This window comes from Verruconis gallopava (genome assembly GCF_000836295.1).
Source record: "Verruconis gallopava strain CBS 43764 unplaced genomic scaffold supercont1.2, whole genome shotgun sequence".
NCBI classification, from domain to species: Eukaryota; Fungi; Ascomycota; class Dothideomycetes; order Venturiales; family Sympoventuriaceae; genus Verruconis; species Verruconis gallopava.
Window position 1 is genome coordinate 756,611 of NW_015622138.1, and position 24,216 is coordinate 780,826.

Genomic DNA, 24,216 nt, shown 5'->3' on the forward strand with positions numbered 1-24,216 from the left:
GCTCAGTACGGAGGTAGACTGGGTCGAATCCCATGCACATATTCTGCATGACTTCTTCTCACAGCCCGAAATATGCAAATTGTGTGTTTCATTTGTAAGACGAGCTCGGTATATCGGTTGGCCCTTTTTCGCTTCTAGTCCCTACACCACCCCCCAAGTACTGGTGTACTCGAATTTACTGGCCCTGCACATCATACATCTTGAACTTGGATTTCTGCCCGACAAAAGGGACGGTAACATCTTTCAGGCGTGCCGTGGTTTCCTTCCTGGCCACTGCTCGCTCAACTAGGTTCCTTAGCCATTCTTGGGCCGACGAGCTTTCGACAGGACAGTCGGCGCCGCTATTTTGTGTGCCAAACGATCACGCCGTTCGTTTTCAGTTCCCCAGTTCACCAAGCAGGATTGTTCGGTCTGACGAACCCGAGACAACTGTTCGCAAAACACGCATTAGCATCTTCCACGTTCCAATCGAAATGGTTCCATCTCGAAGGCAAAGGTCAGCGAACAACGGTTCTACACGGCATCTACGGACCCTTTGATGGAAAACAATGCTTCTCATGTTTCCCAGGAGATCTGAGCGGCCGTCCGGTAAGCCATCGTCGACGCGGTGCCGTGGCGTAGCCGTCATCATCTGACCCGTACAAACGAAACAGTATAGAATGAAGCAATTACACTCACCAATAGGATCCTCGCCTGGGTGGAATCGTACGTCGTTAACAGCACCTTTATGTCCGGGGAGTTTATGAAGTATCCTTCCGCTGCTCGTGTCCCACACCGTTACGCTCCGGTCGCCACTCCCCGCCGCGATCTTCTTGCCTGCGGGGTCCCAGCTTGCTTTCAACAAGTTCTTTTCCATGCCAGTTGGCGCACCATCATAGGTCCTGACGTGTCGATTAGTCGGCGCAAAGGGTCTGATGTCCCATGTTCGGACGGTGGAATCGTGTGCGTTCGAGAGTAGGTACTGCGAGTCTGGTGATATTTGCAGCGATGTTATCGTGTCAGTGTGACCAATGAGCGAGTACACAACTGCTTTTTTCCGTATATCCCACACTTTGATGTCATTGTCAATGCCACCAGTGTAGAACTCGTTTCCTGCCTCCGAAAGCGCAACAGCTGTGACAGGGAATTCCGTCTCGATCACATCAACTGCTTCTTTTGATCGTGCGTCCCACAGCTGCACAAAAAGTCTTAGCCAATGTCAAGCAGAAAACTGCGAAGGGCAAACGTACACCTATTGAGCCATCATCTGAGCCGCTAATCAAGAATTCTTCGCCTCGCTTGCTCAAGTCCATCGAGTTGATGACTTCCTCATGACCCCTATATCTTCGTAACCTCGAGCCAGTGTCTACATCCCACATTGCCAGGTTCTTGTCTGCGGAAGCTGAAAATAGCAGTCGTGAGTCGCGCGACCAATGGAGGTCGAGAACTGCTTGCTGATGCCCGCTCAATATGCCGTAATTCTCACATTCACCGTAAGTCCGCCAAAGGACTACACATTCTCAACACATCTCCCATGTGGATGTAAATCATATGCCACTTACGTATGTTCCTATCCATAGACCCCGAAGCTATAAACTGGCCGGTCGGGTCGAATCTGGTTGCAAATACTTCACCAGAATGACCTGTTCCATAAGTCAACATACTTTTAGCGATCGCTCATGGAGCATATTACCTGTTAGCTCCATGACAGGAGCCTGCAAGCCACTTGTCCGAGGTACCTATCCACCCATCCCAATCAGCCAACATAGTCCTTCCACACAGGTTTAGCGCCCAGGCTCATTCTCGACAAACAACCGCGTATTCGAGGAGACATACAGCTTTGATAAGTGTACCATCACGCGCACTGCCATTGGTCACTGCGACTGCACCTCCATTGAGATTCGCGTCCGTCTTTGACTTTTTCACAAGCGCAGAAGTGCCGAATGAGCCGGGTGCTGCCGCATTTCCGGCAGACATGGTGTATCTGTCTTGTCTGCTCAAATTCTTGTTCGAATGCACTGAGCCACCTCAGCTTTGAGGGAAAAGGTAGTCAAGAGCCACACTCGAGTTTTCGGTGGCGGCTTCCTAAGCGCGAAACAACGCACGATCAATCGAACTATGGTGGCGGGGGACGCTAGCAAGTCGAATATATATCCAGCAGTCGCATCGAATGGGTATAACAAAGTCGTGCGTTGTTGCAAGTAACTTTCGCATTTGCTACGTTCGCGAACCAAAGCGACTAACAAAAGTTCACGGATTGCCGCTAGGGCCGAATTAGGAAATGAGTAAGGCTGCCTGCCCGCATCCTCCTCCACTCCTATCGACATGCACAATTGTCAATCAAATTAAAGGCCTCACAATTTTCGCCGTTGCACCTGCTTTCAAGGTTACAGACTCCTCTTCGTCAGAGTTGACGAGTTAGGGTCATACGCGTCGCAGGTATCTAACCCAAAATGTCGTCGTCGCAACGGGTGGCGAGAGTAGGGGAAGAGTAAGAGAGTCTCGACCCCAGATCGTCGCATATTCGCTAACAAATGTAGGATATGGAAGTATGTTTAATATTGAATATACGCTCCCGAAGAATGTACACTTACAAACGTTATCTAGAACACGAATAGACAAAGTCCACGCCGAGCTTGTCACTCTAACATATGGCACAATGGTCGCACAACTCTGTAAGGACTTTGACTCGGACTATCTTGAGGTAAACCGGCAGCTAGAAAAGATGGGCTACAACATTGGCATGCGTCTCATCGAGGATTTTCTCGCCAAGTCGAACATTCTCGAGTGCAAGAACTTCCGCGAAACTGCCGACGTAATTGCAAAGATTGGTTTCAAGATCTTTCTGAACATAACACCCACCATTACGAACTGGACCAGTGATAATAAGCAGTTTTCACTGATCTTCGACGAGAATCCGTTGGCGGACTTTGTGGAACTGCCAGACGACGGGAGGGCACAGGATGAGTTGTGGTATTCTAATATTCTGTGCGGAGTGCTACGAGGGGCTTTGGAAATGGTAAGGACGCCCTGGCCCTGATGCGAAGTGCATGTGCGCTGTCGTCTGACGCCGGGAATAGGTCGCGATGCAGGTGGAGTGCCGGTTCATCAGCGACGTCTTGCGAGGCAATGACACGACGGAGATGCGCGTGTCGCTTGTACGGTTCATCGACGACGAAATGCCGCCGGACGATGAGTGATGAGAAGCGGCGTGTGGGATATTCAACACGATTGCCACGAACTTAGGGTGTAGGTACGACCTTTCGTCGCGTATTACAAGTCCTGCAGGTCCTCGATTTCACAGCGAGACCTTTCATTCGGCATGCATTGCTCATCCAAAGCATATGAACCGAGCAGGCAGGAGCTGTGGTATGCAATAGATTGGCAAAGGTGTACGGGAGATCATCGAGGCTCACGGGAAGGCCCGTGGGGTCATATAGGCAGAGTGAGCCGCCAGACATTGTCGCGGACATGAGTACGCTTTGACTGGGCTCTACCAGCCAAATCTACTGTGCGACTCGAGGTGTGGCAAGATAGAGATTTGCCCATGTGTAACGTGAAACTCATTGTACAAGAGTGAACCGGGTTTGGCCAAAGACAATGCAGATGTATCGCGGCCGCATGCACAGGTTCATTCGACGCGAGTGACTCGTCCCATCCGCCTGCAGTTGCGCCGAGACGCTTCTTAGCAGTGTGATCGTTTGACCGGCTGGAGCTCCGGCCGTGCATGGCTGCTCCAGTGCTCGTCGTGCCATGAGGCCCCGACCGCCCGATGGAGCGCGGTGGGTCACGGGAAAGTCACGTGACTTTTCGACGGAAAATGCGTCTGTGATTGCGACCACCGATCTTAGGCTTGCATTCTCAGCTCGCAACTAGGCTTTTGAATGCGATCCGGCGCGGATTGTGTGGTCTTGCGTTGAGCGTCCGACGCCGACAACGGGCAGATGCCAAGCGTGCATCAATCAAGTCAGCCAACCAACCCATCGCGCGTGTGCTCCGACCGTCTCCCTCTAACCACCTGGACCCTGGATGCTGGCTTCCCCCATTTCACCTCATCGACCACAGGAGGGAAAAAAAGACAGCTGCATGCTCGTCGATGCACTGGAGAGAAAGCCGAATAGCCCCGTTTCGCCTTGTCGACGCCGCCGTCGAATCCTTTGCCGTCGCTCCTGCGAGTCACTAGGTCCGTCCCGACCGCTTGGGCTCTCTCCCGCCGCACTTATTACCACCGACCTTGGAACTCACCCAACACGCCTCCACAGCGGCTTCCATCCCACGTCTCGAACCGTCACTCTGCCCGTGATCGGAAGCGCTGCCTGAGAACGCCGTTCGTGCGAGGTACGTCTGCTTCCGTTGGCGACGCCTCGCTGCCGTACAGCTTGCGCGACTTTTTCGCTTTCGCGTTCATTACGCTGCGAAGATCTGCCCCGTCTAGCGCAGGTCCGCCCGCAAGCCGACCCTCTCGACCACCTCACGACCGCGCCATCGCCGCATCGACAAGAAACGCGCCGCGCAGCCGGTCGTGCGACAAACTGTTATGAACACGCCAGGCTCAATGGTCGGCATGACGGGAGGCGCAGTTGGCGCCCCTGTGGGCAGCCAAGTCGGCGCTCCAAACGCAGCGAATTCGAATGAGTATCACGAGCGGCTCAACACGTACATATACGACCACTTGTTGAAGCAGAAGCTCTACGATCTGGCGCGGCAGTTCGCCAGCTCATGCCCCATCAAAGCTGAGCCGGAGCCGAAGAAGGAGATGAATGGGGATGACGGCATGGACATGTCTTCAAAGGACGACATCAAGCGTCCGGACGACCTGCCCGTTCCCAACATCCCGCCTCACTTCTCGGAAAACTCTTTTCTATTCGATTGGTGGTGTCAGTTCTGGGACATTTTCGGTGCTTATCGTGGCAAGGGTCAGAATGCCTTGTCTCAGAACTACCTCCAGCACACTATGGTACGCAGATTGAATGGAACCACCGAAAGACGGTACTGATATATGGCTGCAGACTCAGGCGAAAGCACGTCAAAACCAGCAGAACCTCATGGGCGTGAACGCAAACATGATGAACAGGTCCCAGCAGTTCGCAAACATGCAGACGAACGGCATGAATAACATGCAGAAGCAAGCTATCGCAAACAGGGGCGGGTATGTCTGCACGATCCCTTTTCTTACTTCAAGACTAACGCCCTCCGCAGCATGCAGCAGATGCTGGCGAACAAGATGCAGCAAAACAATATGCAAGATGGTGACAGGCCGCAGTCACCTGGTTCCATGGGCAATGCGCCCTCGCCCTCAAAGCGCCCCCGATTAGATGATGGCCAGCCAAATGCAAATGGTCAGCCTTTCCCAGCGGGTCGTGGTCAACCTATGCCTGGCAATCAAATGGCCAACATGCCTGGAGGTCCAAATAACATGATGATGCAAAACGCGATGCCGGCAGACATGAACCAGCTCAATTTTGCACAGAATGGGCAGCAGAAAATGGACATGCCGGGCGCGCCTCAAGGCATGGACGGTTCGTTTGATTCTATGATGAAAAACAAGCCAGTGATGGCTAACAATGCAGGCAACCCTTCCCAAGGCAATCACGCTTTGCAAGATTATCAAATGCAGCTCATGCTTCTAGAGCAGCAGAACAAAAAGCGACTCTTAATGGCGCGGCAAGAGCAGGATAACATCAACCACGTTCCAGGAACGTCACAGCCTGGCCAGATGCAGTTTGGTGGAACAGCGCCAGGCATGTCCCCCTCGAACGGCCGACCCGGACCTTCTCCGAACCCCAATGATCAAATGAAGAGATTGACAACGCCCAAGATGGGTGCAGGTAATGTTCCTGGCTCTCCGGCAATGGCAGGCGACGGCAACAGGGGATCTCCCATGCCTGGCAACTTTGATCATAACGGCGTGCCCCAAAATATGCGCCAGCAGATGTTTGCCGCGCAGCAAGGCATGATGCAAGGTCAACAGCCGCCCAGCTCACACCCTAACTTCCAGCAAATGCAGATGGGTAATGTGCAGAGTATGGAGCAGATGAGAATGGCAGCTGCTCAACAAGGCCGAATGCCCAATGGACAGCCATGGCCCCAGGGAACTCAGCCCATGATGCAAACTCCTAGCCAGCAAGGCCAAGTTGGCACTCCCCAACAGCGGACCAATATGCCACCACCTCCAGCGCCCAACGCCGAGCAGCAACGAACTCAGCCTTCGTCGCCTGCTCCAACCGGGGGTCCAGCCACCCCGTCGCAAGCGCCGAAGCCTAATCCGAAGGCCAAAAAGGAGGTCGTCAAGAAGGTTCGTCTCGTGCATCTTCTTGAGTTTTTCATATGTCGAGTGCCAGTTACTAACCTAGCATGCTAACAGAACGTACCACAGAAAGGAGCAACCAAGAAAGATGCGGCTACTCCAGCTGCCACAGATGCTCCCGCTGCTACTCCTACTCCTTCAACCCCAATCACGCCCATGCATCCTACCACATTCCAGAACAAAGCAGGAACAAATACAACTGCCGGTGGGCCCCCTGCACCTCAACAAGCGGCTCCAACAGCAGTACCTGCTATAGACCCGACAGCTGACTTTGGTCTCCCACCAGGAGATGGTGGTTTCGATCTCAGTTTTACTACCGACGGCCAAGATGTTCTGGAAAACTTTGATTTTGACTCATTCTTGCATAATACCGATGAGACCAATTCGCTAGGAAATTTCGACTTCATTCAATTTAGTACGTAATTCGAGCATTGGCTCTTCTTTAGCTTGAAATTTTAACACTTTCATATAGACCTCGACACCGAAGCGTCGGCTGGGTCATAACCTATCCTCATTTAGAAAATGAAACTTTTTTCTTGGGTCAACTGTTTTATCACATGTTTGCGCAAGCAGGGAACACGAAATCAATTCTCTTTTTTGGCCTTGGCCATACTCTCATGGGATATGTTTCCAAAAAAAAGAACTGGGCGTGACGGATGAGATGCAGATGTTGTTAAATCGGCGTAGTTATCTCGGTGGCGGTCTGGAATGGGCGTATTGCGGTGTACAGGGCGCCAAACTCTTTGAATATAGGCAGGACGGAGTCAGCACGTTCCGGATCTCGTGATAGTGTCTTCCGGTGGGCTCCTATCACACAGATATACCCTCTCATTTACTCGAGCTTGATGCTACTGCGTTTTCACTTGAGCCTATCTGGATAACTTCATCGCACGGACTTTGGTTTCCAGAGAAGCTCGATCTCCTTCCATTTTATCTTATATCAACCTGTCGCGGAATGTGTTTATTGTTTACATTCTCAATCATTTGCCCTTTTTTTCGGGCACTTGAATCTGCTGCTGCGATTGGTTTTTTTTATTTTTGCTTGTTATAAGGGCGCGTATGTGGATGGATTTTTTTGGATTGTACTTCGATGCGGTTGCATGTTGCAAAATATAGCTTTTGTATGCTGCCAAGAGTGTTCCTTTGCTCGTCAGACCAAGGTGTGCTCGAGAGATCAGAAGAAATGCGCTGGCGTGACATCAAGGCTCCTCCGTCGAAGGGCGTTGTGGTTGTTTGGGTTATTTCGTGTCGTACATTCATAAGTGAGCTAGCTAATTACATCTTTTTCGATTCATGGATCCACTGTTCTTGGTTTCCCCCTCGTATCCGTGAACAAAGTAAATCTCCCAACTCTCCAGGTATCTTTCAGTTTCCTGATCTCAGCCCACTATCAAACCACTGCTTCAACAGTTCCAGACTCGGCCCGTCGAAAGCCCCAACGCAAATGGCGTAGCCGACCAAGCTGCCCTTCGCCAGCGCAAGCTGCTTGTCCATCCTGTTCAGCCCGTCGTTCCAGAACCCGTGCTCACGAGCGAGCTGCTCGACGCCCGACGGCGTCGGGTCGTCCACGTAGGCGCGGAGGAAGTCGAGCTGCTCGTCGTCGAGGATGCGACCTGACGGCGCGAACTGGTGCGTCGCGACGATCTGGTGCGCGAGCTTTCGGTTGTCGATCAGCCACTTCATGCTTGGGCCGTCGTACGTCACCTCCGGGCGAGGGTCCTCGTGTCTGGGAATTCCTGTGCTGCCGCCCGCGGCGAGCGGGCGCAATCCTAGAAACGGAGCTGAAGTCATTGCGGACGCGGGTGTTGTGGGGGGTTGGGGGGGTGTGGGCTGATGGGAATCTCTCAGATATGTTTGCGGGAAATGAGAAGTCTGTTCCAAAGAGAGCTTTGGGTGTTTTCTAGAGAAGACCTCGATCTAGATTGACTTCGACTTCTTCTTGTATTCGCGCTGATCGGTAGTTTAGTTCCTGACAACCTGCAAGGAATATCTAGGCAGCCATATTTCGACGCTAGAGAACCTACTTGACAGGTGCAAAGTCAACGTCCAGTCCCCCTTTTCCTATGAGATGGAAACAACTTCGAAAGAAAAAGTCTAAGGGTATAGGAATTTGAAGTAATGAATTAAAGACGTCGTAATCGGATACGACTCGAAAGAAATCATTAGTCTGTTCATTAACCATCCTTACTTATGCTACCCAGATATCGTTATGCTTTCGTTGCTTTTTGACGAAACGCCATAGGCATGGTGTTTATATTACAATCCATGAAACCTGCGTAATACGTCCTTAAAATAGTACTGATTGGAAAATTCCCCCATGCTCTCTTTTCCAACTTCAGTACATGACCTTCAACTTCCAGCCAGCCTTGAGAACCCTAGCTGTAAACATGCAAATGAAACTCACAATATAGCTAGCTCCTGTGAAAAGAGCTACACCATAGTACTTGCCACCACACGCCTGAATCAATGCGCCGGCAATAGGGATGCCTGTTAGCGTGCCAAACGATACAACAGTATAACAAGTTGCATAGTAGCGACCGTACTCCTCGGTATCGCATAGCTGGCCGACGCAGACTGGTGTCAGCGAAATGTTCGAGCCTGAAGCAAAGCCAAAAATCACAGCATAAACAATGATCAAAGGCTTAACGGCTGGATGCGCAACCCCGTTCTCGACCGGTAGCCACGAGGCTGGAAGCCAGAACGCCAATGTAGTCAAACAACAAAAGCCCAGCATCAGGATCATGGAGTTGTAGCGACCTATTCTATCTGAAAATACACCCGGTAGCCAGCGACCAAGTGTACTGCCTGCGTTCAGGATCGCCAACAGCTGGTATCCGAACCGTTGCGCGTTTTCAACTTGCGTTTCAACGACGAAGCTTGATATATAGCTTACAGGAATGAACAGGGCAAATTCCATAAAGAAGACGCCAGTTGTGACGAATGCGAAGGCAGGATCCTTGAAAATCTTGATGTCTGGTAGGATTGAGCTACCAGGCTTGGGCGGAAGCCTTGAACGGACAAGGACGACTGAAGTGAGACATAAGATCCCTATGATTAGACCCATTACTCGTGTGGCCCAGGCAAATCCGATTCTTGGAATCAAAGTTTGCAGCGTCAGCGGAAAGACGACACCGCCAACAGAGCCACCCATGGCTGCAATGCCAGTTGCCGCGCCGCGCTTTGCCAGGAAAAAGTGACCAACAGCAGATACAGAGGGTGTGAAGATTAAAGAGACACCGAAGCCAGCCATCAAACCAATTACGAGCATGAATTGCCAGTAGGCGTGACATAACCCGAGCAAAAGGGTCGCAGCCGTGAGGAGTACGCTTCCGGACATAATGAGCCAGAATGGGCCCTTGGCATCAAATACCGGTCCGATCTGAAGTCCACAAAAGAAGGAGAGAAAGACGAAGAAACTGAAGATCCAACCAATGGTGGACTCGTTATAGTCCTTCAATTGGTTCTGGCTGACGTATGTTTGGAATGCACCCACTATCATGATCGTTAGCACATAGATCATTAGCACTCTATGACGGGACTTACTGGTGTTCATGAAACCAAAGGCGGCCATCATACCAGAGAAAGATCCGAGGACCACAAGCCATGCCCTGAGGCCACCCTCGGGATAGGTTGCGTCGCCATCAGCGCTGGGAATACTAGGAGCCGGTGCGACCTGCCATTGCGAGGTTGGAGCGAGGCTCAGAGATAGCTGCGTAGGACGGCTCTGAGACTCGCTCGCCTCTTTGGTTCTAAGGCTCTCTACATCAGCACGGAAAGATTGCGTATCTATATTTTCTTTCTCCATCCATGCTTCTCCGGGGTAGTCAGGCTCAGCCGATGAACTGGAGCTTAGTGTGGAGAAGCTGTCACGGCATTCGTCATTGACGTGTGTAGACCTGGGAGCAGCGATGCTCCTGTACGAGACTGTTCGTGAAATTGGCCCTGGCTTGCTGCCGTTGAGCGGTCTGGTCATTCGCAGCTTTAACTTTAAGTTGAGAGTGAAATTGAAGAAAATTGTGGCAGAAAAATTATGCGCGCTGGATCGGAGTTTTGCGAGCAATATGTGACTAAAATGTTCATGTCGTATGTTGGCGCTGCTTGCTGTACTCCACTTCCCCAACTCCGATATTCGGTGGAGCACGCAGGTTGGTTTTTTATTACTTTACTGGCGTGCAAGTGTGAGTGTGCAGGTTTGGGTACACTTATACATTGTGCAGAATCTCTATCCTTTTCCGTCATTTTCGATGTAATGGGGAAAGATTTTGCGGTCATGAGCCAGCTGGCGTTAGGTTCTTCGGAACCGGCCAAGCGTGGTGCGTCGGACGACGCCGCCGGGGACCTGAGTCAACATGTCGTAAGGAGAGACAACGCGGTGGCGTAGATTTTCCTGAAAAAGACGAAACGTTGCAGAAGGATTCACCGATGCAAAGTCTGCACTGTCTGGATGCCACGGCCATGTGGGAACAGCTGGACTCCGAAGAGCGAGAATTGAACTCCGGACGAGCATTGCCGAGTTCCCAACGAGGCAACTATACGGAAGCGTGCATCCCCGCGGTCTCCACGGGCATCAGTTGTGAGCCATAGGCAAGAAGCCTCTGCCCAACACGTCGTTTTCCTGCCGCTTTGTTGTCGTAGCGCTCGACATCGTCTCGACTATGCATCGTCGCTGGCTGATCCAATCCGCATTGTGGGCATCTAGAGTAACATTGTCTTGGCATCTATTCTACAGCAGTCGATCTTGACTTGGGGAAGAACTAGAACAGCGTTTCTGACATACCACTTGCAGACCTGTTCGAAGTCGCATGGTATGGATCGCGTGGCTCACAAGACTAGAGCAAGCTGTGCACCTCGAACTTCGTGTTCGTTAGCAAGAGTTTTAAGCCTGTGCCATCATCGCAGCAATGAGGAGCCTCTCACTGGCGCACCTGATCCTGCATGCTGTAGTGCTAAGGATGTGCTGAGAATTGCACATCAAGAAAGGCAAAGCCAAATCCAAACAAGATTGTGAAGCAATACGGTCGTCCAAAACACAGCCTGAAAGGACGCTTTCCGCGTCTTGTGACGAAAATATCGTTGCGCAAGTAATCCTCCAGGCCAACCGCCTAAAACGTCAACCAGGTGGAGAATGGCCTCTCGAAGCCGGATGCCACTGCTTACAGCACGGTACTTATCGAAGCCATACAACAAGAACGAGAGGACACTGAAACCCATATATGCGGCTAACGGAACACTGTTGTGGGCGACAAAGTGTAAGATGAGTATCAGACATAGAGGTAGGGAGGTAGCAAGAAGTTGTAGGGCATGACTGGAATGACGGCCTGGTTTCGCCTTGAGAGGCATGACCGCAGTAGAGACTTTGCCCCGAATCTAGGCGATGCTAATCGCGCAGGATTTCTCTCTAAACAAATCAGAGAAAAGCTGAATATGATCGATTCCAATAGCCCTGCGGTCTTTGCTTGTTGGGTCAATAAAACACAAGAAAGGTGTCGAGGCTTCACTTGAGCTAGCAGAGCTGGTCTCCACCCCGAATTAGGAAGTTTCACGGGGCCTGGCATGGTCCAAGCGGAATCTGGCATGAACCCGACGCCAGCGGGCGCACGACTCAACTTCGGACACATAAGAAACCTTCCTTGATAGGTTCTCCCCAAGATGTCGAATAGAGGATACGATGTTGTTGTCGACGTGGACGCCGAGGTTCGTGAACAGCCTCCTAGCCCGGCAATAACGAATGCTGACCATCGCAAAGGGTGATTTAGGCCACACTGATCTCCAGGAAGACCTTGAGTTCCATTCGTCGAGTAGGCTCTAAACAGTGGGTGACTTTGTTGCCATGTTCTCTAACAGGACTATGCAGACTTTGAAGATACAAACTCGCGCAACAAGATCCCTCCAGACAATTCGGCCTTCCGGAGCAATTCTAACGCTCGCGGTTCCACCGGGTCCTCCAAAAAGTTCCTGTGGTCGATATCCTTCTACGCGCAATTCTTTGACGTTGACACAAACGAAGTGCTGAAAAGATGCTGGGCCGCGCTGTATCCGCGCTCCAATTTCCTCGACGTGCTTGAGGGAAACCCTGATCTGTACGGGCCCTTTTGGATAGCCACAACTGTCGTGTTCATCCTCTTCATGACAGGCACGATAAGCTGGAAGCTTGCGAGTACAGGACAAGATCATTATAGCTATGACTTCAGTCTACTGAGTGGCGCGGCCGGCCTGATATATGGCTATACGGCTATCATACCTGTCGGCTTGTGGGCTACGCTCAAGTGGTTCGGAAGTGAAAGCGCGAACCTGATGGAGTGCTGGGCTCTATACGGATATGCAAACCTGATCTGGATTCCTGTGTCTTTGATTTCCTGGAGTCCCATATCAAGTACGAATTCCCTCCTTTCATGTACTGAAACGAAGAACATCTCTTACTAATCATGACCCGCAGTATTGAATTTTATATTCGTTGGAATCGGGTTTGGAATCTCAGCAACTTTCCTCTTCCGCAACCTGTACCCGATCCTCAGCGCAACTGACGTCAGAACGTCTAAGATTCTTCTTGTCATTGTCGTCGCTTTGCACGCGGGACTTGCAATTGCGATCAAGATTCTGTTCTTTGCACATGGAAGTCCAGCAAAGAAAGATGGAAGGTCGGGAACTCCTGCAGGTGGTGATGCGTCCGCTGAGGGCCAGTCTGCGAGACTGCTATTCGGCTTCTAAGGACGTGTATGAGCTAGAGCTGCTTTAGATACCATATTTGAATCGATCGTTTGCAAAATATTCGGAGTGCTGTTTTTTGCTGGCTTTCATCATCTACTGGGCTTTGTTTTGATTGTAGACTCAAGAAGGTGTATTCTAAGATCCTTCCAGGCCCTCAACATGCGGTCCTCACCAAAAGCAATAAAGATAAAACTTTACTAGGCCATTGTTTAGGCTCTGCTGACCACGCAAGGGCGTTATAGTGATCCCGCCTTAACTTTTACTTCCATTGCAGCAAGCTTTGGAAGATTCTCACCATCAACGCGAAGTGGAATCCATTCATCCATTTGCTTAGCTCCAATACCTTCATAAAAATTTAGTGCTCGCTGGTTCCACTTTGTGTCAAGCAAATTAGTACACTTGTCGAACGCAGGTGGCCGGAGGATTCACCTTTAAACACCACCACTCCAGTCTTCCACCACTGCAAGATGCCGTTAGCCTGGAGGTCACTCGAAAGGGACTTTCGGCCGTACTTGATCCGTGTGACTTCCTTCGCCAGCTCTCGCAGGAGAAGAGTCGCGTACCCTCTTCTGCGAAATTTCGGCCTCACGAATAGATCCTCAAGGTAAATTCCTGGTTTGGATGTCCACGTTGAGTAATTGTGGAACCACAGGGCCATGCCTGCAACCTCGCCCTCTGGAGCGGTCAAGATAAAAGTCTTTGCGTACCCCGTTGCTTTCGTCGGAAACACGCCATCTGATGACGTGTCAAAGCAGAGTGTCTCCGCCAGAGATTCTTCGGTAGCTTGTACAGAGTCCTCTGCTTTCTCAAAGGCTGCCAGCTCTTTGATCATTGCCAGAATCTCCGGGACGTCTGTCACCGATCAGTCAATCTACGGAGGAGGCTGGAAGTCGAGCTTGAAGAAATCGAACCTTCTCGTCTAGCGAGTCTAATAGTTGGTTCTGAAGACATCCTGACGCGTCCTGTTTCTATACAGTACTGTTGTAACAAGAATGACGTGCGGGTGGTCGAATGAAAGTTTGCGATTCAACTACAACAAAGAAAAAGCCTGTACTAAAGTGTGCTACGCCCTTCTGACGACAACGCCCAACTTGGAAGGTGGATATATCCCTTTGTATGCAAAAATTTCTATCAATTTTTTTCTAAAAAAACCGAGCTTTCTTTGGACCTAGAGTCCATTTAGGGGAGGCTTTATGTGTGGACTACAATTCGCATCAACCTATTGTGATGATTCGTACTCTTCTGTGGACGAAAAAGGGCTTCAAGTTCGGCCGACATCGGTAATCTCAGCCTCGAAGTCAGCCTTGCAATCATATATCATGCTCGTCATTGAAACAATTATTGTACGTGACTTGTTCGGCAAAATCGAGATGAGCCTGAACATATACTTGGGTTAGTAAAGGGAGATTGTGTCTTCGTGTTTGAGATTGAATGGACTTGTGAAATTAGAATGGAAGAATAGCCGACATGGAGGACGATACTCGGAGGCACAATGAGCTTTGAAGTCGAGCCCAGGCCATATAAAAACTGGGTATTAGAGGAATTGTGAAGCTCTTTGGCCGATTTTGACTATATGCTCGCCATTTGTGAGTGACAGCATGTGAAAAATGAAGAATCAGCAAGAACGAAAGGCTGTTGGGAAGTATTATTGTTGTAAGACATGGCATGCTAAGAGCTGAAGGTAACAGATAAGATTCAACAAAGCTGAATCGCGAGACAAAGATAATCATCACTCAACCTCATGTCAGCATTCGGAGCTTATAGAGATTTGTATCATCTTCAGAGCATTATGTAGTGTAAGCGAGACCTCGAGTCATCTTTCACAATTGACGAAGTCAAAGAAATTTGAATGGGTATAATTACATCCACCGAAGATTATCCCAGACCGTATATGATGAAGCATCGTCCTGTTGAAGAATGTATCGTACAGCGAACCCTCTGTAATATTGAAGGTTACAGCAATGCTTCTACGAAGGTCACTGGAAATGCAATGAGCTATATAAGATCGTAGCAGCTCTAGATAATGCTAAAGACGTGGCATCAGTTATCTGGATTGCACTTTAAACTGGCCGTTCAAGTACTCAAGCACCTGGTAAAAAGTGAGCATACTGATTGCATAAAGGGCGTAGGTAATCACTCACTCCTTCATGAACAACGCCCTGATTAACGAGATACTTGCTCAAGCTCTTTACAACCTCAATCTGCTCGTCCACAGTGAGGCCTGTAATAGCCATTTCTAAAACAGCACCAACGCTAGCCTTGTGTGTGGCAATGAAACCTTGATAATACATGTATGCTAGAGTTCCCATGATGAATTGGCAGTCCATACGGTCTGTCATTCCGCCATGTCCAGGAATGGAATCACCAAAATCCTTGATCTTGAATGTTCGCTTAATACCGGAGGCGAAGAAGCCACCAAACGGCGCAATTAGGGACGCGAATGTTGCGAGGATCAGGATATGGAATTGGATGGGGGCTATGGTGATTGTGGATGGAATGCTGGTCCATGAGGGCGGGATAAAGGGAAGTACATATGGACGAGGAAGGAAAACCGGATTCGGTTCGCATTCAAGACCAGTCCAGAAATTAGCGCCGAGGTCCTGTCCGTCATTTTCAGCATTTGATTAAATATATATTCGTATGGACTACTCACATTAACAGGACAGATGAAGTACTTGTACCTCATCAGTACGTTTGTCAACCCATAACCAAACAAGATGGTAAAGATCCACGCGCCGACAAAACCTTCTACTGTCTTCTTTGGCGAGAGTTTAATGAGCTGGGTTCGTCCAAATGTAATGCCGCAAATGTACGCGAAGATGTCGTTGGTTATGACTAAAGCCACGGGAATGAAGAACCATATTAATCCTTCAAAGATGTTGTTCATGATGAAATGTGCTTGAACAACCAGTAGAAACAGCGCCATATGTGTCCATGCAAACATCGTAAACTGGAACTTGTAGTGGCCCTTCTGTAGAGAACCTACGAAGAATATAAAGCCTAGTACGGTCAGAAAAGGATATGTGAAAAGAGTACCTACGTGACGTACCGAAGATGTAGAGCATGAAGCTTATGAAACGATGGTGAGTTGCAAATGGTAGAAGAATGCGATCCACAAGAAGAACATGCTTGAAGTAGTAGATCACACTTTCGCCATACAGGTAGTACATGGCAGTGCCCAGGAAGTACCAGTTTAGCGATTTGGTGAAGCGCAAGCTCCTCGACCTGCTTGGTACGTTGATAATCGAAACCACCTCTTTAAATGAAATGACCTGTGCAGTAGTAACAACCATGATGACATAGATATGACCGGAAAACAGTGCAAGAAAAAAGCCCCCAATCATTATAAAGGTCCATATTGTTCGTGTTATGAAGGTCTGCTTCTTCTTTTCAAAATCCGATACTTCCTGAGGCTATCCTCTGTAGTATTAGTAAAGCAGCTCTGGAGTATCTTGTCAAGCGTGTTTCTGTACGTACTTTCTCCTCGACAATAACGCCATTGCGCGTGGGGCTACCGGGCTCCGATGACGCGCCTTCGCTGATGTCGCTCACACTTTGGCTTGGCCTTCTTGGCCGCGGTTGGGAGCCACTGTTGCGATGTCGAAATTTGACATCGCGCTGTGCTTTTGCCATGCTTGCTCCAGATGTAAAACGGGGAAGAGGGTAAGGTAGTAGGCAGAGCCGATTCGCAGACAGGATAATGGATTTCACGGCAGTCAGTGGTGGAGCTGCCGGACAACGCGGCAGAGGACAAGGGGATAGGGCTGAAGGCACCAAGGATTGAGCGCAGTCCAGTTTTATGCTTTCAGGAGGCCTGTACCAGAGACTTTCAGCAAAGGCCAGGGAGTGAAGGAGGCGGATAGAGCAAGAGCAAACTGTTCCGCGAGCGCAACGAAGGTTGGAAATGTTGCTTAGCCTCTGTGGTGTTGGAAGCGGTGGCCTAACAAAAATACCCTACGTCAACCGGCCTTAGTTCACCCGCGCAAGCGGGTCCGTAAATCACGTGACCACGCATCCCTCTTGCACCACCCCGTTCGCGTCTTTCGTTTTCCTCACCAACGCGCTGGGCCCCGCAGTGCAAGCAAGTCAAGACGGCATACATGGCCACACTGCTTCGTCAATGGCATGGCAGACACCGACGAAGATGACGAATTCGGTTCCGACGACGTCTTCGAACAACTACCTCCTACTACCCTGTTACAGCTCGAGAGGCAGGCAACGCAATTCGCACAGACAGAGCACCACCAATCCGCGTATCATAAGACAAAGCTGCCCCCGGATGAGAATAAGTGGCATTCAGAGCATCAACAATCGGCTCAATCAACTGCAAATTTGCGGCCCTCCTATCGCGAGCAAGATTATAACTACGATGACGAGGAAGTCATTGATCTCGACCAAGATCCGTACGCTATACGACCGCGGTTTGATCCGAAGCAGGCGCTAGTCGAATCGTTACCGAATGTCCCTCGTCCATCAACCCTGGAAACAAGTCTACATTCCCATCAAGGTCCTCCGGCGAATCAGTCAGCTCTTGCTGAGCTGCAGGCACGCATAGTTCAGGTATTTTCTTGCTCCTCGGCGTATTGATTGTTGTACTGATGTCGTATAGCTCGAAAATGATCGATTGGATCTCCAGAGACAAATTGAGGAGGCAAGATCAACAGCGCAGTTGAAAGCTGGCGAAGCTTCTATACTGCGTCAAAAGGCAGAGAAGGCGGCGAAGGACTATGAGCAGAAGATCGCTAGCATTAAGCAGTTGCATGCAGAAGAACGTGCGAAACACAAAGCCGAGCTTGATCGAGTCAAAAGTGATAGGGAAAAGCTTACAACGCACAATCGTTTTTTGGAGCATGATTTGGCCCTCGAAACAGATAAGAATCGGAAGTTCCAACGCATGCAGAGGCCAATTATTGCTGATTCCTCCAAGTCCGGTCAAGGTTCTAGCCCAACAGTGACGCCCAAAAAATCTAAGGTGCTTCCATATCGAGATGGTTTTGACGACAGCGATCTTGTCATGGTCTCGCCATCCAAACCGAAAGACCGCTCGAAGCCTACAACACCAAAAGCTGGCGCAAAAAGAAAGCGTACGGGAAATGATAACCAAAGCCCGATTCCCCTACCACAATTGCCATTGAGCGAGCCGAAAGGCCAACCAATTCCGCTCCAATCTCGGGCTGACTTCAAAGTGACTGCAGAAATCTTACAGAAGCTCGCAAGAGAGCAAAACAAGCTGCGATTTTTACAGAGGCTTCTACAGCACACTGTTAGTGAAGATGGAGAAGACAATATTCTTGAAGCACTGACTCGGTTCAACTTTCCGTCAAGTCCCGATCGGAAACTAAGCACTATTTTTTTCGAGCAGCTAGTTACGCGGCCCCTTGCTGATTTTGGTGACAGCAATTTAACAATTGCCGACACCATCTGCAATGCCCTTTGCGCGCTGTGGGAGCAAAGCTTGACCGAATCATACTACCCACCTATTTCGAGCCTGATCTCCAGCATTCAGAGAGTCTTCGAGCTCGAACGCTCTTCATTCGCTCAAAAATATGTTTCTCGAATTGTCCCCTTGGCAATAGCAACCTCAGATCTCGTGGCTATACCTCTTGCACGAGCTTCACTTAATAAGTCTCAGTCTCTCCGAGCCCAGGCCACTCGCATTACTCATGCCCAAGCTGCACCTGGTGCGGGTATTGGACTCTCTGAAAGCAACGGTGAGGTTGAACAAAAAGAAGAAGCCGCACAAAAGTACATCGACGTCTTTGCCTGTCTCGAGCTACTGAATACCCTGGCTGAGGCCGCAACTCCCAACAAAGATGCAATTACATTGTTTTGGCAGCATATGAAGTTCGATTTCGTCTTGATGCTTCTCATGAAAGCACAACCTATTGGACAGATTGGTCTAATGTTAGAATTACTCCGAACATCAGCCTTACAAGACACATTCGGTGCAATATCTGATGGCGAGAGAGAACGTCAGGATAGACGTGAAATCGACACACTTGATCGACTTACGGTACTTCTTGGTGAGAAATTTGAACAGGATCGTAGCGACATTACTTCAACCGCTTTGTTTGAGATGCGCGAGAGGGTCATTGCTGTGCTCGTCGCTTTGGTGAGCAAGGAACATGGCGCCCTTCTAATTGCGACACATCGCCATGCAATAGGACGCCTCTTCAAGTTCCTCCATGCGAGCATCAACTCTCTTTATCTCTACACACAAAGTTCCGACCATTCTTCCTTAATACGCAGTATCAATTCCGCTGTAACAATACTTTACCTTCTCTGCTCCTCCACTGGGGCGGTACAGACCAAAGTAAACGTTGACATCAGACAGAAGCTAAGCGTCATCCCAGGAGGCATGCATATACACCTCTTAGCATTGACAAGGCTGGCATTCGCAGAGCGGATATGGTATGAAAGGGGTATCGAAGAATCAAGTATGGAGCGGGCTCATGAAATGCTTGATGAGTGGTTGAGTCCCGAAGAAGGAGAAGGCTTGATGATGATGTTCGGGAGCGAAAGCAGTGGTGATAGTATGGACATCCAGTAACCACGCTGAGGAAGTCCAAGACTCGACGACCACGATCATGATGCATAAGTAACTTTTCCGTGCTGCACGCGATGCGAAGTTAGCACTTCTTCTCTGAGTAGTTTAATGATGTGAAGAAACTTTGTCGGCAAGAAGCTGTCCCATTATTTTGATGAACGAGGTCTTTGCCGTTTTGGCGCAATTTCGGTATCAACTTCTGTCGACGAAACGTAAGGGTTATTACGCTGCTGCGCGAGTCACGCCCAGCGAACCTACAGTTTCGAGAGCACGTGAATTTATGATCTTGCTGAATCAAACAAATGTCGATATAGTCACCCAACCTTTTGGCGGAAGCTGACAAACGTCATCATCAAAGTGAAATTTGACATCATGCGTTTTAACGGTCCTCTACGCGGCTTTTAGAGGTCTAGAGAAGGATTCTTCCGGAACGAGATAACAGTAATTGATCACGAGAAAGAGATTGTCTGAGAACCTTGGAGAAGCTAGCGTGCCGCCGAAGCACCATTGTGAGTCTTACGTTCTTGATTTTGGTTCAGAGCTTTTAAAGTAGATTGAATCAATCTGGGCATTGTAATTTGCGAAGCCTACTTTCCAACCCACTCGTCTCTTTCCCGCGCCCAGATTGATACGCTTAAGTTGGTCAATGTGATTATTCTAAGCCGAATCGCTACCAGGATCTCTGATAGGAATCGCAATACGCACATGATCTCTACGGATCCACCTCAACATATTCTAGAAGCCTTGTGGATTGGTTGCCGAATCGATTCCTTGTTCAAACAAGGCGAGCAGAATAATTCTAGAAGAGCAGTCCGCGTGTATTGTACCTTATCAGTTTCCAAATGCTTTGTACCGCAAGAAAATCTAAGCTCGTTATATTTGTGGCATTGGCTTTAAGCTGTGGGCTTGCAGGTTGAGATTCGGATGCGTGAGCAGCGGATTTGGTACTAAATCCACGATTGAGGAACCCTTGAAATGAGAAAGATCCCTTTCGAGGAGTCAAATCGGTTGCGTAGCGACGTATATTCAAAGTGAAGCATCTCCAACATCAGGTAAAAGACGAGCGAGTATGCGGTGAGATCGGCCAGAAGTTCCTAAGAGAATAGTCTAACCAAATAAGAATTACCAACGATTACTGAATATGGCAGACCCTTATTCTGGGCGTCTTAACTGATCTGCGTTGCATCCAAGTTACTGACGCAAGGATTCAAATGTGCGTAAGCAAATCACACCTTTGATATCAAAATTATAGTTCAAGGTAAAGTAGCAATCATTAGAAACAGTAAATCATATCCGCTGATACTGATTGAAAAATTTGAGAGGCATCCAGTTCATAGCCTAATTCTGAGACATCAAGCGGCTGGTTTTGATAAACAAACAGAGCGAGCACGAAATCGGGCAGCGACAGAGTCGGTAGCGATGTTTTCGTCAGCGTGGCGCACATAAGCGTACAAGGATGACGGACAGACCGGAATACTGTTTAATAAGCTCGTAAAAATCTTAACGATATCTAGGCGAAGGTATTACAAGCGTAGAAATATAGTATCGCAATAACCTGACTTTTCCGTCATACAATTTCCAGCCACTCTTCCGTCATCACTATGAAGCGGCTCCGATAAAGGACGATAGAGGTTTAAAGAAGAAATCCGCATAATTTCGCGAGGAAGAAAAAAAAATCTTCCCGCTTGTCGATAGATGAGTCGTAAGGGATGTATGCAGAATCCTTGTCCGATGGTCACAAATAAATCCCAGGCATGTTCTGGACATGGCCCGTAAAGCCTCAAAACTTATCTTCGGCGGAAAACCTCCTTGCAGTGGCAATGAAATTGAAAAATAACATGGCGCTTAGCTTTTGGACATGTCGCCTAATACCGATGACGCCGTAGCCTCGAGTCTTTGGCCTGCTGTAGCCAAAGTCAATGCTGCCGCTTTAACCGCTTTGCTCTCCTCTAATGCTTCTTTCAGAGCACTCTGGAGGGCCACTATGCGATTCTTCAATTTTATGATTTCCTTTTGCATAGACAAGATTTCTTTGGATTGCGGAGAGGGTGATTCAGTCGAAAGTGGCTTGGTAGTGACGGTCGTCTCAGATAAGTGCTGCCTCGGATTAGACGCATTTTCCCCCGGAGTCTGGCTATGTTGACCACCGCCAGAGCGCAAAGAGGGAGAAATGGGACCTCCGTTTCCCTCAAGTTCTGCAATTCGTTTCAGCAGCAAGCCCCGCTCATTCTCCCATTGTTTCCGGTCTTCCACGCCTTTGCCTTGAAGTTGATTAGCCATCTCTACTATCCTCATGTACTGCGCAGCACTGTCCGCCCCCATCTTTCTCGCCTCATCCCGAGCTACTTGCAGCTCTTCGACTTGGGCTTCGAGGGCGAGCACTTGGCTAGCAAGTCGTTCTTTCTCGTCAGTCAATGCGTTGATCTCGGCATCAGAGACTTCGAATTTTTTCTCCAGGGCTTGCGATTTGATACTTTGCCTTTCCAATTTCTGCAAAAGAGAATCATATTCACGCTGCAAAGTTTGAAGAGCTAGCTGCTTAACCGAAACTTGGTGTTGGAGATCTTGGAGGTGTGCTAGATGTGCTGCGCTGACTCCGCCAGGAGTCGGAGAAGAAATTCGGGGAAGGTTTGGTGGAATGGACAGGTTCATAGATGATGGAGATGGCAGCATTCGTGCTGTGTGGGCCGAATGAGTTGGTGAAGGCATTGGAAGTGCATTAGAGAAAGATGTCGACCGATAATGCCTAGACGGCGGTTGACCTGGAGGGTCCATAGGTTCGAGGGCCCGCCAAGAGTCGTGCTGCCCGAGCACAGAGTTTTGAGAAGATGGCTCTGGCTGTGAGGAAAATTGTTGGGAGGATTGTGGAGAGGATGACTCGATATTGTTATGGGCCGTCTCATGGTCCCGCTTCATTCGATCTAGCGGCGAGTGGATCGAAGACGTGTAGCGAAAAGACGAGTTTTGTAGGTCCGATGCTTGAACACGCTCTAGATTCAGCAAGTTCTTCAAGGACGCGTTGTTCCACCGTAGTCGTTGCAATGCCCATTCAAGGGCATCACCAGTATCAATCTCGGTCGCCTCAGGTAATATCTGTCGCAAGACGTTAATACCACAAGAATATGTTTCTTTGGCTGCAGAAATCAAGAATCGAACGAAAGTGGCTTAATATGCAACAACGGACTATAGCTTACAGGTTTTGGAGGTAAAACATCAGATGACGAAGTTCCCCCAGAGACAAGGGGATCACGAGCACAAATCTCTGTGACTAGATCCTGAACTATCGATCTCAATCGAGAACAGGTTGAGCCTGGGCAGCCAGGTGAACAGCAAACGACATTACCGGAAGCTCGATTTGCATGCGAATCCCATGTAGTCCTCTTCTGACCAGTTGCTCTTGCATGATCTAGAGTGTCAAGGCGATAGCGTGTGAATTGCGGGTGAAAGCCTTGGTGCTGTAGAGATAGCATTAGCACGTTTTAACTAGTCTCTCAAGTGGCGATTTGTTACCGATTACATACATCTTCGGGCTGACGACCTGGATGCGTGCGCAAGCGTGATGAATCAGCAATAGAATCTGAACGCGATACCGAATTTGGCTGACCAAGTTCCTCGGGTTCACCAATACGTCGCCTTTTGCTTGAATGGGGGTCTAGAATCATGGCAGGTAATTGGTTGGAGGGGATCGAGCGGTGGAAAAGCTGCGAAGTGTCGAGTGGTGGGAGCTGTGAATGGCGTGATGCCGGCGAGCGATTCTCACGAATTTCTCCTGCGTAAGGGAATGCTCCTGAGGGATGCGGGGATGCATGAACGGAATCCGAGCTGCTCCATGGTCGCGCATCAGAAGTATCGACTTGAGAAGATTGAAATCTTGGGGGTAGAGGTAGCCTCGGTGGGGCTATCGAAGTCCTCGTAGGAACTGTCTCGCAATGGCTGTCTGACTTCGAACCAGACGCCATTCAACCGTTAAAAGTAGTTTCGCTTTCGCCATGCGGTGGTCAGCTTGATATCGGAGTCGACAGGTTTTTGATCTTTGTTTCGAAGCCGCCAGGCTATCTCTCGCGATGTGTTATCGAATGGCCAAAAGACGCTCCAGATTTCAAGCCAGAAGTCCCCTCCAGAGCATTGTGCTTAGCAAAATGATCGTTCCGTTAGAATTGCTGATTATTCTAGTGCCTTTTTCCTTGACAAAAAAGCTGCCGACCGAATTAGGCGGTTTAGAAAAGAATCAAGGAAAAGACGCGCTTTGAACACATTCGTCGAAATGGTAGGTTTCCGGCAGGATGCTAAGGAATTGTGCTGGACTGGACGAGTGGTGTTAGACGAACCTGGGGCGGTTGTGGATAATGACGATGATAGAATGTGTCACGGCTGGCGCCGCATGTCCTCTTCCGAATGTGGTAAAGCATGGAGGCAGATCAGACGGCAGTCCACTCATGCCGGATATGCGCGGACAAGGGATGCCCAACATCTGCTGATTTGCACGTAAGACTTTCAGCGGCTTACAAAGGCGCTGCTTCAAGAACCCATCGTGCTAGAAACCAGGAACAAGCGGTGGCGGAAGCGGGTGAATGTTCCTGTGATGTAGACTTACTTTCGGAAGATTTAGCTCCAACGGCATGTTTCAGGAACCTCTTACAATTTGATCGCAACACTTTGTCCGTCAATGTGAGCT

General features: G+C 49.4%; 10 protein-coding genes across 14 annotated transcripts; 4 read left to right on the plus strand and 6 right to left on the minus strand.

Moving 5' to 3' along the window:
- Positions 1-71: 71 nt before the first annotated feature.
- On the minus strand, positions 72-2,181 carry PV09_00767 (uncharacterized protein). The gene is made up of 6 exons (XM_016353554.1): positions 1,816-2,181; positions 1,673-1,718; positions 1,542-1,622; positions 1,230-1,489; positions 679-1,174; positions 72-429 (listed from the first exon to the last, which is right to left on the minus strand). Exons 1-6 carry the CDS (start codon positions 1,954-1,956, stop codon positions 377-379), a joined length of 1,077 nt encoding a protein of 358 aa, XP_016218707.1. The 5' UTR covers positions 1,957-2,181; the 3' UTR covers positions 72-376.
- A 125-nt stretch (positions 2,182-2,306) lies between these two features.
- On the plus strand, positions 2,307-3,599 carry PV09_00768 (uncharacterized protein). The gene is made up of 4 exons (XM_016353555.1): positions 2,307-2,470; positions 2,520-2,528; positions 2,587-2,998; positions 3,060-3,599. The coding sequence occupies exons 1-4, from the start codon at positions 2,433-2,435 to the stop codon at positions 3,177-3,179; spliced, it is 579 nt and encodes a 192-aa protein (XP_016218708.1). The 5' UTR covers positions 2,307-2,432; the 3' UTR covers positions 3,180-3,599.
- Positions 3,600-3,935: 336 nt separating this feature from the next.
- PV09_00769 lies at positions 3,936-7,582 on the plus strand. 4 transcript variants are annotated; one of them, XM_016353557.1, is made up of 6 exons: positions 3,936-4,936; positions 4,989-5,128; positions 5,179-5,498; positions 5,550-6,274; positions 6,344-6,701; positions 6,759-7,582. In XM_016353557.1, exons 1-6 carry the CDS (start codon positions 4,517-4,519, stop codon positions 6,788-6,790), a joined length of 1,995 nt encoding a protein of 664 aa, XP_016218710.1. In that variant the 5' UTR covers positions 3,936-4,516; the 3' UTR covers positions 6,791-7,582. The 4 variants fall into 4 exon arrangements, with proteins under 4 accessions (XP_016218710.1, XP_016218711.1, XP_016218712.1 ...); XM_016353558.1 differs by having other exon boundaries at positions 6,356-6,701; XM_016353559.1 differs by having other exon boundaries at positions 5,565-6,274.
- On the minus strand, positions 7,523-8,077 carry PV09_00770 (uncharacterized protein; the record flags this gene model as incomplete). Its single annotated transcript, XM_016353560.1, has 1 exon — positions 7,523-8,077. One exon carries the CDS (start codon positions 8,075-8,077, stop codon positions 7,652-7,654), a length of 426 nt encoding a protein of 141 aa, XP_016218713.1. The 3' UTR covers positions 7,523-7,651.
- Positions 8,078-8,409: 332 nt separating this feature from the next.
- Positions 8,410-10,704, minus strand: PV09_00771 (uncharacterized protein). The gene is made up of 2 exons (XM_016353561.1): positions 9,830-10,704; positions 8,410-9,778 (listed from the first exon to the last, which is right to left on the minus strand). Exons 1-2 carry the CDS (start codon positions 10,257-10,259, stop codon positions 8,622-8,624), a joined length of 1,587 nt encoding a protein of 528 aa, XP_016218714.1. The 5' UTR covers positions 10,260-10,704; the 3' UTR covers positions 8,410-8,621.
- Positions 10,705-11,860: 1,156 nt separating this feature from the next.
- Positions 11,861-13,216, plus strand: PV09_00772 (uncharacterized protein). Its single transcript, XM_016353562.1, has 4 exons — positions 11,861-11,980; positions 12,033-12,084; positions 12,141-12,659; positions 12,723-13,216. The coding sequence occupies exons 1-4, from the start codon at positions 11,936-11,938 to the stop codon at positions 12,992-12,994; spliced, it is 888 nt and encodes a 295-aa protein (XP_016218715.1). The 5' UTR covers positions 11,861-11,935; the 3' UTR covers positions 12,995-13,216.
- PV09_00773 (uncharacterized protein) lies at positions 12,877-14,072 on the minus strand. Its single transcript, XM_016353563.1, has 4 exons — positions 13,906-14,072; positions 13,507-13,846; positions 13,424-13,454; positions 12,877-13,368 (listed from the first exon to the last, which is right to left on the minus strand). Exons 1-4 carry the CDS (start codon positions 13,943-13,945, stop codon positions 13,231-13,233), a joined length of 549 nt encoding a protein of 182 aa, XP_016218716.1. The 5' UTR covers positions 13,946-14,072; the 3' UTR covers positions 12,877-13,230.
- Positions 14,073-14,590: 518 nt separating this feature from the next.
- PV09_00774 (uncharacterized protein) lies at positions 14,591-16,920 on the minus strand. The gene is made up of 5 exons (XM_016353564.1): positions 16,472-16,920; positions 16,044-16,407; positions 15,648-15,994; positions 15,136-15,594; positions 14,591-15,083 (listed from the first exon to the last, which is right to left on the minus strand). Exons 1-5 carry the CDS (start codon positions 16,625-16,627, stop codon positions 15,039-15,041), a joined length of 1,371 nt encoding a protein of 456 aa, XP_016218717.1. The 5' UTR covers positions 16,628-16,920; the 3' UTR covers positions 14,591-15,038.
- A 142-nt stretch (positions 16,921-17,062) lies between these two features.
- PV09_00775 (uncharacterized protein) lies at positions 17,063-19,702 on the plus strand. The gene is made up of 2 exons (XM_016353565.1): positions 17,063-17,554; positions 17,604-19,702. The coding sequence occupies exons 1-2, from the start codon at positions 17,120-17,122 to the stop codon at positions 19,542-19,544; spliced, it is 2,376 nt and encodes a 791-aa protein (XP_016218718.1). The 5' UTR covers positions 17,063-17,119; the 3' UTR covers positions 19,545-19,702.
- A 1,032-nt stretch (positions 19,703-20,734) lies between these two features.
- PV09_00776 lies at positions 20,735-23,991 on the minus strand. Of its 2 annotated transcripts, XM_016353567.1 has the most exons (4): positions 23,146-23,991; positions 23,063-23,079; positions 22,736-22,996; positions 20,735-22,634 (listed from the first exon to the last, which is right to left on the minus strand). In XM_016353567.1, the coding sequence occupies exons 1-4, from the start codon at positions 23,498-23,500 to the stop codon at positions 21,387-21,389; spliced, it is 1,881 nt and encodes a 626-aa protein (XP_016218720.1). In that variant the 5' UTR covers positions 23,501-23,991; the 3' UTR covers positions 20,735-21,386. The 2 variants fall into 2 exon arrangements, with proteins under 2 accessions (XP_016218720.1, XP_016218719.1); XM_016353566.1 differs by having other exon boundaries at positions 23,063-23,991.
- Positions 23,992-24,216: the final 225 nt, after the last annotated feature.